The 20000-nt window shown below is 39.5% G+C and overlaps 1 protein-coding gene across 1 annotated transcript in view; it reads left to right on the top strand.

The window, feature by feature from the left end:
- Positions 1–20000, top strand: part of SORCS1 (sortilin related VPS10 domain containing receptor 1) — a 442630-nt gene that overhangs the window by 189343 nt on the left and 233287 nt on the right. Inside the window, 1 exon segment of the mRNA XM_075611820.1 lies at positions 18109–18208. Within this exon segment, the coding sequence (XP_075467935.1) occupies positions 18109–18208 (100 nt within the window).

Here is a 20000-nt window from a genome sequence, read left to right as displayed (position 1 = left end):
TGGCCCTTGGTGGGTGTTTAGGCCTTTCAGGGGGGTTGCAGGTGGAGTAAACCCCTTCATTACCTTAGTGGTTAATACTGCTAAGGTAATGAAGGGGTTAACCCCTCCCACTACCCACCCGGTAGTTATAAACACCCACCAAAGGCCAAATACCCTAAAGGGGCAAATATTACCATTACATTAGTTCAAAGGGATGTGACATCACTTTAAGGGATGATGTCACGTCCTTTAAACTAATTTGACCTATCACATGGTACAGCAACCAATGGGATTGTCTTCAATCCCATTGGCTGTAATATCATGTGATATGAGATGTGGTTTTAAGGATGCAACGTACCTCCCTAAGAGATTACAATACATTAAAAAAAAATTTTTTAAGCGGCGGGCACGATACAGTGTCCAATCGGATTGCAGCTGTACCATCTTACCCTATAATGTGGCGTCACAGGCCATATAAAAGGCCTGTACGTGTTATTTTAGTGGAAGATCTCGACGAGGGAACATCCGTTTGGATTTACCATTGGGCACTTTGGAGTGAAACAATACTAAAACCAACAAAAAGAAACCCCAATGACTGCACTCGTGTTGCCAATGCTGAAATGATGATACAATTAAAATAATTTTAATTCAAAAAGAATATAATAAAATAATGTTTATTTATGCTGGCTGGCTGGCTAATGTTTGATTTTAAATAGGCAAATGAGCTATTATCCATATCCATAGACACATCACATGGTGTCACATATAAAACAGCATACTGTATTTGAACGAGTAACAAGCACGAGGACCGGGGCATTCTCTCCACTCCTCTTCTATGCTAGACCCACGTCACTCGTTTCAGCTCCCACACTTCCGGGTTAAATTCTCAGATGACAGGAGGCAGGCAACACTGGATAGAGAATCCCTCGCAATGAACTCTGCTCACACGCTACGCGTTTCTCCGGCTAACCGGTTTCATCAGGAGTGTCTGCAGTGTCTGCCCCTAAATACCCCTTGAGATCATCTCATTGGTGTTGCGGGGATAAATAGTCAGGGTCTTAATTCAAAGCTAAATACTAAGTAACATGAATACCAATACACAAGGTACAATAAATATATTGACACATAGTATAAGTGTCACACACATTTAAATCCTCCATGTAAACATGCATGGTGGTTCAATATTTAATCAAACACATAACTAATGTTAAAAAATCTAAGAATTTCTAGGACGCAAATGCAACTGAAAATAGACAAAGATAGAGACAAATGTTATAATCACATACAAGTAATCTAAACCATGGGAATATAGAGAAGAGGTGTGGATATAGAATCAATGATGATTATAGGGAGGCATTTAATTTAAAGAACGGCACTAAGGTCAAATTCAATTTTCAGACCTGATGGCATAATACAGCCTAATTGATATATCTAAAATGACTCTCATTTGATCAAATCCGCATCACTATTACCTGCTCTCCAATGAGACATTATCTGTTCGATACGTTTACAGGTTAACCACTTAGGATTACCGTTGTGTGCCAAAGCAAAATGCTTAGAAACGCTGTGTGTCTATAACTTCCGTTTTATGTTCTAAGATATGTGTACGTAGTGGGCGGATGGTCTTCCCCACGTACTGAAGACCACATGGACATTCTAGGAGATACACCACAAATTTAGACCTACAATTGATATGTTTACTGATTTTATAAGTTATTCCGGAGTTATTAGATTTGAACAAAACCCCTATAGTTGAGCGATACAGTAACTGCAGGCTGTATAACTTTTATAACCAAGAAAACTTTTAGGAATGGTCCATCCATGTAGATCTAGTTGATTCTTTATTCGTTAAAGCACTACGTGCTAATTTATTTTTGATGTTGGGGGCCTTTCTAAATAAAACATGTGGTCTTCAGGGATATGATCCCCCAAAACGGGATCCTTTTTTAACACATACCAGTGTTGGTTTAAAATTTGTTTGATTTTTCCAGCGTCCCTATTACAATGAGTAATAAAAGGTACTTAAAATTTTCTGGCATTCGTCTGTATTTTTTTTTTTTACTAAGGATAGAACTTCTTGTGAAAGATTTAGTTTTAGTCAAAGCACTCTCAATATTTGATTTTCTATATTTTATTTCTTCAAACTTTTTAGTGAGGATGTTGGACTGTCCTAAAAAGACATTGTTATCAGTACAGTTTCTTTTTAATCTTCTTTACTGTCCGAAGGGGATGTTTTCAATCCATTTATCATAATGGCAACCAAATGGTAAGCTACAATAGGTTTTAGTCTTTATAGTGTTATCTTCAATATAGATAGTTAGATCTAAAGAATTTATTTCCGATTCACTAATAGTAGATGTAAATTTCAAATTGACTTTGTTTGGGTCTAAATAGATAAGAAATGTATCAAAATCTTCACGGGTTCCCTTACTTAAAGGGGCAAGTTTCTTAACGGAAAACAACAAAGAGTGTCAGGACACATCTTAATACATTAATCTATACGCACAAACCTATTTACAGGACCCACAGTGAGATCTCCAGCCTGAACTCGAAGGAGTGATGGAGGATGCATAACCTAGCGCTAAGTCCAACAGGAAGAAACGTGATGACAATCAATTGTTAAAATTCAAATAAAGACACCTTAAGTGATGGAAGTCCTGCAACTGGAATGATTCTCGGATTCTTCCAAATCCTTCTTATAATTGTGCTGAAGAAAGAGTTCTCCTTGGTGCAGGTCCTCAATGTTGATATATTATGCAGTGATATGGAAAACAACCAAAAAATGCATCAGTGTAAACATTCTAATTTATCTGTTGTGACAATACCACCACTTGTGTGCATAAATAATATTATATTAAAGCACCAATAGTGACTGATAACAACCAACCCCTTTAGATCCCCTCCAGGACTAGTGATGGGAATGATTTTAAACCCTACACAAACTGGTGTGGATAGTTAGATGCAGAATTAATGTACTGTAGATGCATGAAATACCAGATAAATGTGATGAAAAAAAGACCTGAAGGAAATAGGGGATGAATTATTAAAACTTATCTCCAAAATAGATATGGAGATGTCCAATGGCATATGTAGATAAAACCTATCGCAGATTAGAATGCAACACTATTATAGGATTTGCGGAAGAACTGAGGGATCTCCTGCAAAGGGGGACTAAGAATAAAGTCATTACAAAGAAAGAGCTAGATTTTCTCGATACGAAGGATCCGAGAACACCAATTTTCCAAAACACATAAGAATATCAGTGTGTATGTATGTATGTATATATATATATATATATATATATATATATATATATATATATATATATATATATATATATATATATATATATATATATATATATATATATATATATATATATATATATATATATCTGTCCTATTTTCTTCTATCAGACGTGCTGCCATGCTGACACCTGGATGGTTTGTAACCTACTACCACCTGTATCTACACATATGTGAGTGCCTGGTTTTCTGTACTGTTATATATGCATTCATACACACTGTATACTACACAGGGGGGAGGGATAGGTTTCAGTCACAGATAAGTCAAGATGCTCTGTTTAAGTAAAAACCTTTCTTGCTTTATTCAATGTACCATCGCCAGAATAAGAGATCAATGTATCTCGAAAGCTCAAACAAATAAAAGCATTTCGTTAGCCACAGAATGGTATCGTCTATTCGTTTTTGATTTTATATATATTTTTATATATATATATATATAAAATCAAAAACAGGGCACGCACAAAACAAAATAAAAAATAATGTTAAAAGGAGGGTGCATACTGTCCAAAAAGATAAAGGAAAAAAGGGACAGTCACTCCTATATGCAGAAAGGTGAAATGTATTGACTGAACGTTTCGTCAATACATTTCACTTTTTTGCATAAAGTAGTGCCTGTCCCTTTAAAAAAAATATATATATATATATATACATATACATAACACATATATATATATATATATATATATATATATATAATTACACAAACCTATAGAATTTGGCATTTAATACTTAATGGATATTTTCAGTAGTTAATTGAAGAGATGCTCAGGGCCACTGAGGCTTCTGACACAGACACTGCTTTCACACAATAATCTATATATAAATACGGCATATCATATCAGCTTATATAAGTTTTTGTTTAGTAAAGCATGAGAAACATTGTAGCAATACTGATACATGCATCAACGGAAATAATACAAAGTAACAGTCACAATGTTTCGGAGATGTCCCCTTCGTCAGGGCAGACATTGTTTCCATTCGATATTCAAAGCTATATTTCCACTGACACAAATATCAGCTCATCCATATACCGTATAAATAAAGTGTTACGCCAGCTCACCTTGGCCACTTTTTACAGTGCATAATGTTAAGTTGACATTTGTTTTCAAGGTTGAATTCCCACGTATCTCATTACCCAGTCACTGCCAGATAAGCTTAGCAATGCATTACAGCACAATTAGTCTCTCTCTCTCTCTCTCTCTCTCTGGCATCAAAGAGGTTAACATTGCCATTTATCTTGCACTGTTTCCTGATAAAGATCCATCTTCTTCTAGTAGATCTGACCTAAGGTGAGGTGTCAAGCGAACAAATTACTGACTCTCATTCATATTCCAAACGTATCTATAAATAGCTTGTTTTATTGCTCAGCTGATCCCCAGATGCACAGGGATAAATAAATCTATCCTATAAGAAAATATACTGATGCATAATTCTTTTTTTCTTGTAAGCTTTGCTTGATCTAGGAAATCAAAAAGCGATGAAGCAGCATTCTGTTGAATTATTCATATCAAAATAACAAAAATGCCACGGGTGCAAGGTATGTTTAGATACAACACTAGATTATCCCTGTCATTTCAAACCACTGACAGCTAATTTGTTTCCAATACTAAAAATGCTGCTGTTGGCAAGAGTGAGACTAATGAAGGTGACTGGGGGGGGGGAGGTTGGACGTAGCGGAGGATTGAGACACTGATCTGCTACACTGCTTGTTGTCATACATTAGTACCAGGCAACTTAACCTTTAGGTCTGTGAATTATGTAGGATCTTATTGAATTATTTTTATTAAGATCAATGCACTTTATGTAAGGAAGATAAGGTTAACCTGGTATAAATAATAAAAAAGGAGCTATCATATTTAAATAAAGGGTCTGCACAGGTCTCTTACTAATTACATCTGAAAAATGAAATTGTCTAATAATTATTACTAGTTATAAATATTGTGTGTGGATGAAAATATGTATAATGTAATAAGGGCAAGAAAAGATAATAAAACCAGGCATTATGTAGGGTCTATGACTTCACACTGTGGGGGCTATGCACAAAGCAGTGGTAAGTAATTTAAAGTGAGATAAATGCCTTAAAAGCACGATTCTGCCTGCTGCTTGCTTCACAAAGCAGTGATAACACTGCAGTATCGTGCTTACAAGGCATTTTTTCACCAAAACACAGTCCGTGATAAAAAATGTGTACGATCAGGCAAAAAAAGGCAAACACACCTTTTTTTGCCAGTCAGCGTGATTCACAAAGCAGTGATAAGTGAATCGTACTTTAAAAGCTCACCATTTCTTTTCACCAGCTAAAGGCTGGCACAAAAGAGATGGAGACATGAATACAAGCATTGTTTATATTTTTTTGCACAGCGGTGGGTGTCCTCGGGTGGTTCGTACGGGTGTCCAAGGGGGCCTCGGGTGGTCCGTGCAGGTGTCCGGGGGCCTCCAGGTGGTCCCCACAGTGTCCGGTGGCCCCATAGGGGTGACTGGGTGGTTCCCGCTGGTGTCTGGGGGTCCTCGGGTGGTTCCAGCGTGTGTCTGGGGGTCCTCGGTGGTCTCGGCAGGTGTCCGGGGGTCCCCGCTGGACTGCGGTACCAATCCTGTGCCCAAAAAAACACAACAGCCAATACTTTGGAATAAATATACCCTCCCCCCCTGCCCCCTAACACATACAGTACAGTAATGGGCAAAATTACTATTATCCAGATATGGATAATAGTGCATTTGCCCATTTAAAATAAAACATTAACAAGCATAAATAAAGTAAATAAAACTCACCCCTGCCAGGCTGCCACGATGAAGGACGTCCTCATCTTCATCCCCGTCCATGTCCTCCGTTGCCACAAACAATACAGTACTATCAAACATACAATCTAATGTCCCCTAATCACTGTAGCAGTTAATATAGTATGTAACTATGTGACGTCACAGGCCATATAAAAGCCCGTGCAGCCTCATTTGACGGCAAGAAATTGAGGAGGTAGGTCCTCCTCCACAATAGGATTACAATTCCGTTACAGATGAAGATGAAAAAGAAGATACAGAAGAAGAAGAAGCCCACAAATGAATTACAATTAACAGATGAAGAAAAGGACTTTGGACTTTACCTGTGGCCCGTTGCTGTTTGGGATCGTGATTTGGTTTTGGAGCTTCCTGAGACCCCTGGAATCGGAGGGTGAAGACATCTAAAGGTAAGAAAAAACATTGAATGTATGTTATTTTTCATTGTATTTTATTCTCATGTAATTTTTTGGAATGCCCATTGATTGCAAATGTATATATGTATGCCCCGTTAGGGCTATACATAAATACAGTGACATATTTTGGCAAATGCTTGCTTTTATGTATTTTGAATGTATTTTGGTACTTTTTTTTAATGCTATTTATTTTGTGTTTTGATTTTGTATGCTGGCATTTTTGGTGGTGTTTTCTATGGAATATTTCAGGGGTGTCTTTGGTGTTTGCTTTTTAATTGTGGGTTAGTTTAGCTATTTTTCATTTGAATTATGGTGTTTATTTGGAGCTTTCTTTTATTTACCGTATTTCCTCGATTGTAAGACGCAGGTTTTTTCCCTTTTTCACGTGGCTGAAATAGGTCTGCGTGTAACAATCGATGTACTGGGGGGAAAAAAAAACAGCCAGGGGGCGCTGCTGGAGATGCCTGCCGGGTTTTCTGTGTGCAGCAAAAATGTCTGCGATCACGGGCCCCCCCTCCTCCCCCTCTGTGTAGAGAGAGCATGGCCGCCCCCTCCATGGAGGTGCAGAGAGTTAAGTGGAGATCCCACGGACAGGGGTATGTTTTCACAGAAGCCCCTCTCCCCCATGTCAAATCTGTGTGTGAGCTGCACGTGCAGAAGGAGATCTGTGTGTGCATCTCTGTATCTGTGTGTGTGTATATCTCTGTGTGTGTGTGTGTGTGTGTGTGTGTATGTATCTCTGTGTGTGTCTGTCAGTCTGACTCTGTGTGTGTGTGTGTACATCTCTGTGTGTGTGTGTGTATCTGTGTGTGTGCATCTCTGTGTGTGTATATCTGTGTGTGTGCATCTCTGTGTGTGTGCATCTCTGTGTGTGTGTATATCTGTGTGTGTGCATCTCTGTGTGTGTCTGTCTCTGTGTGTCCTTCCATTCTCTCCCTCTCCCCATCCTTCCTATCTCTCTCCCTCCTTCCCTCCTGGGTGGAGGAAGCGTTAGCGAGAAACTTGGAGTGAACCTCTCCCCTCCATAATCCCTCCTATCCCTCTCCCCCCTTCCCTCCTATCCCTCTCCCTTCACTCCTATCCCTCTCCCCCCTTCCCTCCGATCCCTCTCACCCCCCTTCCCTCCTATCCCTCTCACCCCCCTTCCCTCCTATCCCTCTCCCCCCCTTCCCTCCTATCCCTCCCCCCCTTCCCTCCTATCCCTCCCCCCCTTCCCTCCTATCCCTCTCCCCCTTCCCTCCTATCCCTCTCCCCCCTTCCCTCCTATCCCTCTCCCCCTTCCCTCGTAGCCCTCTCCCCCTTCCCTCCTATCCCTCTCCTTTTCTCTCTCCCCCTCTCCTTTTCTCTCTCTCCCTCTCCTTTTCTCTCTCCCCCATTCTGCTCTCTCTCCCCTCCCCCCATTCTCCCTCCCCCTTCTCCCCCCTCTCTCCTCTTATTCCACCATTCTCTCCATTCTCTCCCCCCTTCCCCCTCTCTCTCCCCTCTCTCTCTCCCCCCCTCTCTCCTCTCTCTCTCTCTCTCCCCCCAGAAAAAAATTCTGCACATTTAATATAATGTTTTTTCCCCCCCAATTTTTTTTATTAAATCAAGGGTGCGTCTTAGAATCGATGGCGTCTTAGAATCGAGGAAATAGGGTATTGATGTATTTGTTTTGGTGTTTTGATTGTTAATTCTGGTGTTTAATTGGTATTTGCTTAATTGAATGGTGGGAATGTTGTGTTTACTTGCTTATTGTTGTTTATTTGGTGATTTGTTTTTAATGCCTTTGATATTGTTTGTGATTGGTTTATTTTTAGGTTGACCATTGACTGGCATAGTGTGAAATCATGTCCATATTATATGGGCATGATGTACCAAGTGCCAATAAATTGTTTTCTTGGCATTAGTAACGTATTGATTTTTCTACTGTATTTTGGATATTTTTTGGGGGGGCCTTCATCATGTATTGCTATAGTTGTAAATCATGCCCATATTATATGAGCATGATGTAACCATTGTACCAATGAATGGGTGGAGGGTGTGGGTAGTTGCCAGGGGAGGGTGGTTAGGCCTCCTGGGTGGGTAGTGAGGGAGGTGGGTTAACTCCTTAATTACTATAGCAGTTACTAATTGCTAAGGTGATTAAGGGGACGTTAGATTGGATTTTTGAGGACAATGGAGGACATGGGCGGTGATGAGGATGAAGGCGGCCTTCATCGTGGCAGCCTGGCAGGGGTGAGTGCAAGCTTTATTTACTTTATTTCTGCTTGTTAATGTTGTATTTTAAATGGGCAAATGCACTATTATCCATATCTGGATAATAGTAATTTTGCCCATTACTGTACTGTATGTGTTATGGGGGAGGAGAGGTGTATTTATTTCAAAGTATCGGTTCGTGTTTTTTTAGGGGGCACATGATTGGTACCGAAGTCCAGTGGGGAGCCCCGGACAGCCGAAGAGACCACCCAGACACCCATGGGGACCATCCGAGGACCCCCAGACACAATTGGGGACCACCCGAAGGCCCACAGATATCTGCAAGGACCACCCAAAGCCCCCCGCCGGCCTATAGTATCAATCCTGTGCTTTAAAAAATAAAATACTTTTATGTATGTTAGGGGGGTATATGTGTTGTTGTGGGCACAGGGGGTGGGTGGGTAGTACATATTGTAATGTTTATTGGGGGTAATTGCACACTATTAATAAAAGTTACTTTGAAGCAGCTTCATTACCATAGCGGATAGCCGCTACGGTAATGAATTATTTTATATTGTTATGTATATTTTGATACCAGCGTACATGAGCAAGGAATCTCCTAAGCTGAACCGGATTGGTTATAGCCTCGGGCCCCCCTAATTCATGAGATAAAGGCCCCATTATGGGGTGCTGGTATCCCCCTGCATGATTTAAATCCCCCGGTCACGTGAGAGATTTAAAAGCACAGGGGATACCAGCTCAGGAGACCCCCTGCACATGTACACTTAAATGTATATTTATACTGTGCGATCGCCTGTAAGAGCCGTGCATGGAGATGCAACGTCCCCATGTAGCTCATACAGGCTGTTTTTTTTATTATCAGCTATCGTGCTGTAGAATTGACAGCACGATAGCAGGGGGAAAAAACAAGTAGCGTGATCAGACAAAAAAATGCCCCACTTCTTAGTGAATCCCGCGTTTGGCTTCATTTCTTAAAGCACGATTGAAACAATCTGAATCGGACGCAACAGCAATGATTTTTATCACTGCTTAGTGAATCGCCCCCTATGTATAAACAATGGGCAGACAGAGCTATCCATGTGACCCTAATCTGCTTTCAACTTGTATTTTTCTGCTCATTTAGACCTTGCTGACCCAGAACATTTCTCTGAAGAGCTCTGCAGGCTCCCTGCAAGAGAGAACAGATTCATCAAGGGGTCTACATTACAAACAACTTGTAAAGGTTATTATTACTGTGCCCTGCTTTGCTATAAAGGGCTCCCTGAAGTAAACCTTGAACTTTTGAAGGCCCTTTGAGGCCTATAAAAACATTGTTTACTTATAAAATCTTTCAGAGCCGTACATCAGAAAGTATACAGTAACTGGAACAATTCTACATTTCAAGGGGTACTTGGAAAACTCAATCTCCTGCACTCTCATTTACAATATACAAAGATTTAGGCTTTATAATTGTAATTAAAATAATTACTGTGATGTTTCAGTAAACCCCACAGTGTAGCCCCAATCCCAGCTAGTCCTAAATCTTTCCCTCTGTAAAGGGCAAAACACAGGGAGGCTTTTTATAATTTTTTCATTAGCTGCTCCGAGAAAGGTATCATTTTTATACCCTAACTTCTTAAGGTTATAGTCACCCAATTTGTACTTTGTCTTCTGCTTTTACCTCTGTTTATTTACAGAGGTCCAAAAGTTGAGGTTTGGTCATCAAACTGACATTATATCCTTGTAAAGCAGGTATCCCCTAACTCACTGCCGGAGGGGCCTGCTGTGCATTGGAAAGCAGGTTTGCTGACACTGCTTTCATTGAAAGGGTTAAACAGACACACTGCACTTCTGCTGACACCTCACCTACAACAAATATTTATCAGCAAGCCTCTCCTGCGTTTCAGGTGCTCACTCTTGCAGGTGCTCACTCTTGCAGGTGCTCACTCTTGCAGGTGCTCACTCCTGCTCCTGCAGCGCATTCATAGCCAGTCATACATTACCTATTGGAAAGTTGGAGCTAGGTGTGAAAAGTTGCTTGAGTCCCCATAGTTATTATACATACAGTAGAAGCCTCAGGAAATGCTTCCCTGATGCAGTGAGCTGGGTTCTTCACAACATGGCCTCAGGTCTCCCTTTGCAAACAAGCTGAATTGCTTCTTAGAGGTTCTATTACCAATCCTTTTATGGTAGCTGTACATCTACTTTCCCTCCAGAAGCCTCTCATAAGGTAAGACCTCAACTCCTCCATATCATTCTGCTCTGTCTTGTTGGGTGCCTGTGATTCCCTGAGCTATTAGCCCAGCTGCAATGCCCTTTGGAGGCTTGTGTTGTCCTGTGTGCCACCTGTTATATTAGACCTAAAAGCTCAAGGGTGCCATTAATCAAAGTATCCCAGCTGCAAAAGTGATGCAAAACACAGCACCCGGATAGAAATAATAGAAGATGCCACCGATTTGAATAGGATTTTTTTTAATGTAATATATCTGGTAAAGTTTTCTTACAGCATTATAGCACCCATTTTGCATCCAGGGGTCTATGATAATCAGACCCCAATGCTATACACCTTCAAACACCCTAAATATTGGCTTGCATATCTAATAATAGTTTGCCATTTACATTGCAAATATCTGATACTCTATTATAATAATACCAGTTGAGCTACAAATGAAACTTTCTGGTATTTGCTCATCCCTTTGACTTTCTTCCCTGGAAGATATGCTATGAATTTCCATGAAGACTCTACCCACGTATCTGAACCTTATAAAACCCCATATTATTCATCATAAATCAAAGGCTTGTTATTTCAGAATAGTAGCTCTCCTAGGACTGCAGTTACACACAGAATTAAAGAACTGTGGTCTTCAGGTTGTGTTCATGGGATTTAGCAGGCAAGATACAAATTAGTTTTGCAATGTCGGACAGCTGTGTCCTAGGATGGTCAGTAGTGGCTGTTATGGCCCGTAGTATGTAAACAAACCACGTTCATCTCTGTATACATGTGGTCATTGGGGGGAAAAAAAATCAAACTTGGACTTCAGTTCTATTAAATTGGACACAAACATGAAAATTATACTCTGACTGGCATAAAGTAGCTTTCTGTTTCTGAAGTAATATGTAGTAATATGACATGAGCTTTTTGTTTTGTTCCAGACATCTTATAAGATGACACTTACAGCTACAGTAGAACATAACTGACACCTGTTGAACCAGATGTCTTTATACCGTGACAGACTATCTTATCATTTAGAAACATCTGCATTAAAGATGGGCTTGGAATTCATACTTTGCCCAAACCTCATTTTATTAACAGGACTTTTGAGATTAAAATAATTTGCTGAGCTAACTCGGATGTACAGCATGTTTCTATTAATGCACTGCCACACGTTAACATTACCAGTAATTACAAAAGGGCATGTTGCATTAATCAAACAAACCACAGATCAGCTGAATAGAAAGCAGACAGCAGTATTCCTCACAAACCTACTGTAGTAATAGTAAGTTAATCAGTCACTGCAAAATCATAAACAAGTTAGTCATTTGCCAATTATTATTTAATGAACCACATACTGTAGTAATTCTCTACCATAGTTTACCCACTCATTGTTCATCGTAAAATTGAAATAACCCTATTATTTGCAGACGAATTACAATGCGAGTGCTGATGTTTGTTGTGAATTAAGATAATATTTTACCAGAACTCTGAGGTCACTCGGTAAAAGGAATACTATTACTGTTATTAGGAAATGTGTCATCGGCTATCTTTGGGTATCTTTTCAGTGGGATTTGTTTTTGATAAATGAATAGTTACTAACATTTGGGTAATTATAAGCAACATGATTCTGCCAGATGTTTAAACATGACCAGGCTTATTCTAACATTACTGCAGGTATCCAAAACAGCACCAGGCTTACAATAGGAAAGGAACACTATAGAAACCTATAGGGTTTTTTACTTTGAAAAATCAAGGGAAATTAGTTCAAATTTATGAGCTGCAGCAGGAAGGATTTGAAAAATACTCCCATAGTAATGTCAGTAAATAAATATAAAACCCTGTTTAGGTTTAATCATTGACAGAAAGGGTTATGGAATGTTTAGTTATTGTTTTTTTGCACTATAATGTATGCAGAGAAGGCGTCACCAGGAGGCATCTGAAAGCATCAGGCAATATTGTAAACTGTTTGAGAACTGTGGGATCAGCATGATAACATAGATTCGCCTAGGTTTTTATTTAATCTGAGGATGGATACAAATACAACCTCCGCTACTGCATCTGGATGATGCATTCCAAAGCTATTATAAGACTCCAAAAACCACTGTTTTTCAACCTTTTTTATGTTGTTAAGAACCCCTATAATTAATTTGTTAAATTCTGAGGAGTCCCAACCCTCTCTAATAGCACATCTGAGATCAGATGAATTGTAAGGAACCCCAACCCTCTCTAATAGCATGTCTAAGATCAGATGCATTGTAAAGCACCCCGACCCGCTTTAATTAATTTATTTATAAAAGTTTTTACCAGGAAATAATTAAAACTTACCTTTCGTTTTCAAGTATGTCCTGGGTACAAACTTATGATGATATATATATATATATATATATATATATATATATATATATGCAAAAAAAGAGAGAGAGCGCACGCCCCATAGCATAACACTGTTGTATATTTATTTAAAATAGGGGAAGGGAAGGAACAGGGGGGGGGGGGGGGGAATCAAACTCACAAGATGTAAGAATATAAAAGGCAGTGTGTGAATAATATCACCACCATCCGGTTCTGCTGGGCAAAATCACCTCCCGACCACTGATCAGGACGGCTGCAAACCGGATACCAGGGACGCCGCTACACCGTTTATCTGCTGCCCAAATTCAGCTCTCCACTTCCGAAATGGCCGCTGTATTCTTCCCGCGCTGTGTCTGGCCTCAGGCGCGTGCGCAGTGTCTTCGTGACGTAATCGCGCTCTCAGTTTCCCTGACGCGTTTCGTCACCAGTCGGCGACTTTCTCAAAGGGCTTTGAGAAAGTCGCCGACTGGTGACGAAACGCGTCAGGGAAACTGAGAGCGCGATTACGTCACGAAGACACTGCGCACGCGCCTGAGGCCAGACACAGCGCGGGAAGAATACAGCGGCCATTTCGGAAGTGGAGAGCTGAATTTGGGCAGCAGATAAACGGTGTAGCGGCGTCCCTGGTATCCGGTTTGCAGCCGTCCTGATCAGTGGTCGGGAGGTGATTTTGCCCAGCAGAACCGGATGGTGGTGATATTATTCACACACTGCCTTTTATATTCTTACATCTTGTGAGTTTGATTCCCCCCCCCCCCCCCCCTGTTCCTTCCCTTCCCCTATTTTAAATAAATATACAACAGTGTTATGCTATGGGGCGTGCGCTCTCTCTCTTTTTTTGCTTGTAGGTACTCGTGGAGGTGGTTTATCCCATTTGAGAGCAGCCGAAGACCCCCTTGTACACATCCATACCAATTTATATGGACTGACTATTGAAGGACTGGTTGGACTTTTTATATTTTTTTCATGTTTTTCATTTTTTAGCACTTTTTGTATTGTATATATATATATATTTTTTTAATAATATTTTTCATATTTGTTATATATTCTTTAAGGTGTTGTGTTATGTAGAATAGAATTTCTAATATCACGGTTAGGTATAAATTATCCATTATTGCACAATTGTAGTTTAAGTAAAATTTTAGGTACACTTTAAGAATCATATGCACTTTATTTATATAGAATCACTACAGTTCATTCACTTATAGTTCACCTAGTACTACTCTGGCGCCACATTTTTTTGTTCTTATATATATATATATATATATATATATATATATAATATTACATTGTATTAAGTGAACAGGGTTATACATTAAATATGAAGACATTGCATGAACAGTTAAAGATAAAGTAAGTTATAGGCGTATGTAACAGTTACAGACCACATTCAAATGTGAGACAGCTTTAGTTTAGAAAGAACTTAGACTCATGGTGGTTAATAGCGCGTGAGATCAGATGCATTGTAAAGTCTTCTGGATTTGGCACAATTTTCACCTGACAATTGCAGGGATCTGTTTAGGGATGCTCGGAGAATCCAAGGCTTGCTAAGAGCCCCTGTTGAAAAACATTGCCCTAAACCAGAGGTGCACAAACTTTTTTTGCTGCGCCCCCCTGTCTGCTCTCTTCCGTTGTGCACACCCCTCTCCTTGCCTCGCGCAGCTTCAAATGACGTTGTGGGGCCGTGTGACGTCACGTTACGTGACCCGCGGCGTCATTTGACGTCATGTTACCAAGGCAACCGTGATGTCACATGACCCCACAACGTCATTTCACGCCGCGTTGCCATGTCACGCGTCCTGAAGCTGGCTGAATCCCGGTAAGTAGTGGTTGCAGAGGCCTTGCGCATTCTCCAGGCATTTCATTTAAATGCCTTGGGGAGGATCGCGGGACCTCTGCAACTGCCCACACCCCCCCCAAAAAAATCAGGGGGGGTGCTCCCCCCAGTTTGCGTACCGCTGCCCTAAACTACTAGCAACACCAAGATTTGTCATAATCGTTGCTCTACTAACATAATCAAGACCACCCCTACTAGAAAGTCACCTGGGTCTCACGTTTTCCACCCTCAACAAAAACCTGATAGATTTATCCGAAAACTAAAACACTTTTATTTCTTTTCAGCGTGACAATATGACTAAAACCGGAGATAATCTGTTCTCTTAAGATTTCATAAAGTAACGACATTGTGTGTTGCTTCTATTATTGAACAATTCCTACTCTGTAATTTAGTTTCCTTGTATACAGCTGGGGGATTAATGGAATTCCGTGACTTTACTTAAACCGTGCAATTTAAGATTGCCGTTATAGAAATGTCATTTATACCAGTACTGGTAAAACTGTCATTGCCTCATAATGAAGTTATTTAAATGCCAACTTCCTTACAAACATTTCATGGAAATGCTCCTCTACTCTTTTCTACTGTTCCATCTCACTACTCTATTCTGAACGTTCGCCATACTGTAGGTGCATTTCAGGCTTTTGGCATTAATAGATTATTTTATTCACTGAAATGAACTTCCACTAATGATTTGATAATACAAGTTTGCTTTTGGACTACTGCTAATACTCTTGCTCAGCTATAATATTACAATATTTTCTAGTAATATATTTTGGACTGTAGTTATTTAAAAAAAAAAAGGTGTAATATACAGTAGCGTTTTACATGTAACTGGTATATCTTTAAAAGAAAGTGTATAGAGTTTAGAATAGGGATTTTATGGGAGGGGAAAAGGTTATATGTGTGTGTGTGTGTGTGTGTGTGTGTGTGTGTGTGTGTATATGTGTGTATATATATATATATATATATATATCGGAAATAGCTGTGATAGTGCAGAATAAATTCTGTATTAGGTGATACATTTTTTATTTGGACTAACAATGTATGTCATAGGACAAGCTTTCAAGAGTTCTCCTCTCTTCCTCAGGCGATATATATATATATATATATATATATATATATATATATATATATATATATATATATATATATAAATAAATAACACTCGTGTCTGAAAAAAAAATATTGCCACCCAAAAATACATATTATACAGTAGAATATATATTATAGGTGAGGATTATGGTAATTTTTACACATTACATTGTATTGTCGGAACAAAAATACAGTGCAATTCTATTGAGATAATTAAACAAATAAAAAATATTGGCACATTCAAATTAATATGAATGATTATGATTATGGTCACATTTAAGGTGTAGATTTTCAAGAACGTGTAACTGTGCAATATTACGGAAGCACAGAAAAGGCAATGTGTTATCTTGCGGAAAAGCTATGAGTGGTTAGGTAGATATAATGCATGGGGTTGTCCCCCACATCCATGTCTTCATCCTTCCATTTGTAATCCTTTCTTCTATAGAGAAAGTGGACTGGAAAACCTGGACTGGATCATTCTGTCCCACTAACCTGGGTATAGTCGGCAAATGGAACAATATTTGTTATTTAAAAATGTTCACTTCTAGACTTCTTTCAATTTAAAGGGTCACAAGGTACAGGTGCAGCCACCAGTATTAGATCACTTGCCTTGGAAAATCTGGGGCAATCTTACTGTAAATGCCTCCACATTTCTGTGAGATTCCTAATGGCCCATCGGATTAACACAGCGGGGGTTCCCTGTTGTCCCATTCAAACTGAATGGGACTGCAGGGACCCCGCTGTGTTAATCCGATTGGCCATTAGGAATCTCACAGAAATGTTGAGGCATTTACTATGAGATGCCATCATTTTTACCCAGGCAAGTGATCGGATAGTGGTGGCTGCATCTGTATCTTATGGCATAGCACTGTGTAGTCAACATGGGCCTGCATGCATTATGGCTCATATTTACCATATGTGTTCTGTCATTAGACACCTTCTTGCAGTTGGAAACACAATTATTGACAGTTCTAGTTAATTGACTTTAATAGGCTGTAATGCGTCTTCCAACGCCAGAAGGCGTCTAATGGCTGAACACTGCCCAGTGAATATTACGGGTGGAACTTGCACTCGTTTCTTGGTTTTGGTTCTTAAAAATGTTTGTTTTGGTTTATTTTTTTTATATTTGACTAAATGATGAAAACAATCAGGAAGATACTAAAATATCACAGTGAAGCATGAAAAATGCATAGCATAGGTATAACATGTTAAAAATGTTTAAGAAACTAAAATACTTTAAATAGATATGGCGGGAAACCGCTAGAGATTAATGCTTGGCCTGGGGATCTGGTTTTAAATAATTTGTTCTACTAATCGTACTATGTTCTTATTTCACACGCTCGGTTTTGCTTATATCTAGTACACATGGCCCAATACATAAAGATTTTACTGGCAACTCTCCCTAATTATCTTGGATATTCTCTGATGCTGTTTGGCTTTACATTTATTATTTTCTGCTACTTCCTGATAAAATTGACCTCAACCGATTGCAAACCGGTGGAACCTAAAAATATCTCCCTCATTTATTTCCCATATCTCACATTATTCACATGTTCGCTATTAATGCTCGAGATATTTAATGCTTGAGATATTGCTGATTTACTTAATTTTTGCCTCAAGTATCTTTCATTTTGTTATATATTGTGATAGCTGCTACTGTTCTTAATGCAGTTATGCTTTCCAACCTACAGTAGATATGCAAAGTTATTAAGCATATACATATCATTAAACACAAATACCAAAAAATAGTATAACGGCCAGAAAAGGTCTGAGTGCTGTTACTTTGTTGCAAAAACAATATATATAAGGCTATATCAGACTGCAAATCAAGCCTGTAACACCTTTGTTAATATTACAAACCATAGACATGCGCAAGGCTCCAAATATGACTGATTCCTGAACCCCCTCCATTTAACACGTGGAGGAATATTCGTACTTATTAAAGCTCTTTTGTGTTTGTGACAGGTCAACAGATTATGGGACAACGTATGAAAAGCTGAATGATAAAGTGGGATTAAAGACCATTTTGAGCTATCTCTATGTCTGCCCAACGAACAAGCGCAAGGTAAGAATATCCTTTAAATATCCTGTTATTTAGGGCTGCCGTGGTTGGATAACCTTTCCTGTTCCTAAAGTCTATTACTGTTGACACAAGCCTTATGACTGTAGAAAAAATAAATAAAAAAACAAATGGACATAGAAGCAATTTTGTGCCTTGCAGCCATTCCGCTGCTGTTGATGGAATGGCTCGTTAAGATTTTGGAAGTGGTGCCATAAATATATGTTTTTTTTGGAGGCTACCACATTTGCTGTGACACACTATTACAAGAGAAATGCTTCTTCATTGTTTGGCCTCTACAACACTGTCACTTTGCCTTGTTTAACCCCTGCCCTGCTAACTGTGAACTCCATTCAATATAATGAGTCCCTTCTGCCTGCAAAGGGGTTAAGTGGAGTTAGAAGACCAGATCATGGCACACTTTGAACACGTAAGCTTCTTTCATTGTTGGGTCAGAATTGATTAAGACTGACCAGTGCTGTAACTAAAGATACGAATCATGCATTACCACTATACGGCGGTGAGGCAGCGATCTGCTTCTAGGTAAAACAAATATGTATATTCACCGCGCTTCTCCGTGTACCGAGCATCCTGCTGGTGAAAAGATGTGCCATACATATGTAAAAAAACAGAAAGGGTATCCCTGCGCTTCTCCCATTGGGACAGCAATAAATGGGGAAATAAATATACATAGTGAAACCTATAAGACAAAGGAGACTTTTGTGTGTATCCTTTTATCAAATAATGCCAAGCCTGCTACCAAACGTCAAGGTAAGTCTCTATAGCAGGCCCTATGCTAAATGTATACAAATGTTATGTGAAATATACCCTGAAGGGGTTAATATACTCATAAGCTTATGTAATTTAGTGCAGTTAGAAACTGGATACACCAGTAAAGATACTTACATGTAAGCAAGTTAAGTGGAAAGTTATTTTACAGAGACCTTACTGGGAGATTATATACCTTGAAGGGAGGCACTATAACCCCCCCCCCCCCCCCACAAGCTGCTCAATAAGCTTCTAGACATGCAAGTATTTTATCCTGCATCAGTTTGCACCAGATGACGCGCACTGTATGAAATGGGTTATTTAACGTTCCTTATTGCACCGATAGGCACAGAGATTACAGTTATATGAGTACTGGCAAATCTATTTTATGCAAAAAGAAAACATTGCTGTTAATAACACACACTTTGAAATAAATCATTAAAATACCGAACTGCAACTCCACCGCTAACTGCTCCTATTATCAATCCCTATAACACTCCCTTAACTGCTTTGCTTATATGACTAATCGCTATAACTCTCCCTGTAACCCCTCCCTATAACTATAGTACTCACTAAACTGTTTATATAACCACTCACTCTAATCCTCCTTAAAGAGGCAGCTTAAAAAAAATCTTTTTTTTGTTTTAATATATGCAGCATTTGATTACCTTTATTGAAAACTAATTACCTAAGCTGCTGATCAATTTGTTCTCTCGTGATCGATCAGCAAAATCCTGTTTAAAAGTGTTCACTAAATGGCTGCCTTTCAGTTTCAAATCAATCCTTCAGTCAGTGTAAGGCTAGGTCCCCGCTGCCTGCTGCAGCGCCTGCTGTGGTGTGCGCTGCAGGGACAAGAACCGCCCCTCAATTGGGGCTGGGCTTGCTGCCTTGGCTGCTGCGTTGCGCGACCAGATTTTTCTGAAGACAAAACTGTCTTCAGAACTGGCGATGAAGTGCTGGCCACGCCCCCGGCGGTTCAGCCAATGAGAGCGACCCTGCCGGGTGATGCCATGGTCACGCCCCCGTCATG

The sequence above is a fragment of the Ascaphus truei genome, chromosome 8 (assembly GCF_040206685.1).
Source record: "Ascaphus truei isolate aAscTru1 chromosome 8, aAscTru1.hap1, whole genome shotgun sequence".
In the NCBI taxonomy this organism is placed as follows: domain Eukaryota; kingdom Metazoa; phylum Chordata; class Amphibia; order Anura; family Ascaphidae; genus Ascaphus; species Ascaphus truei.
This window is presented reverse-complemented; position numbering and strand designations above follow the sequence as displayed.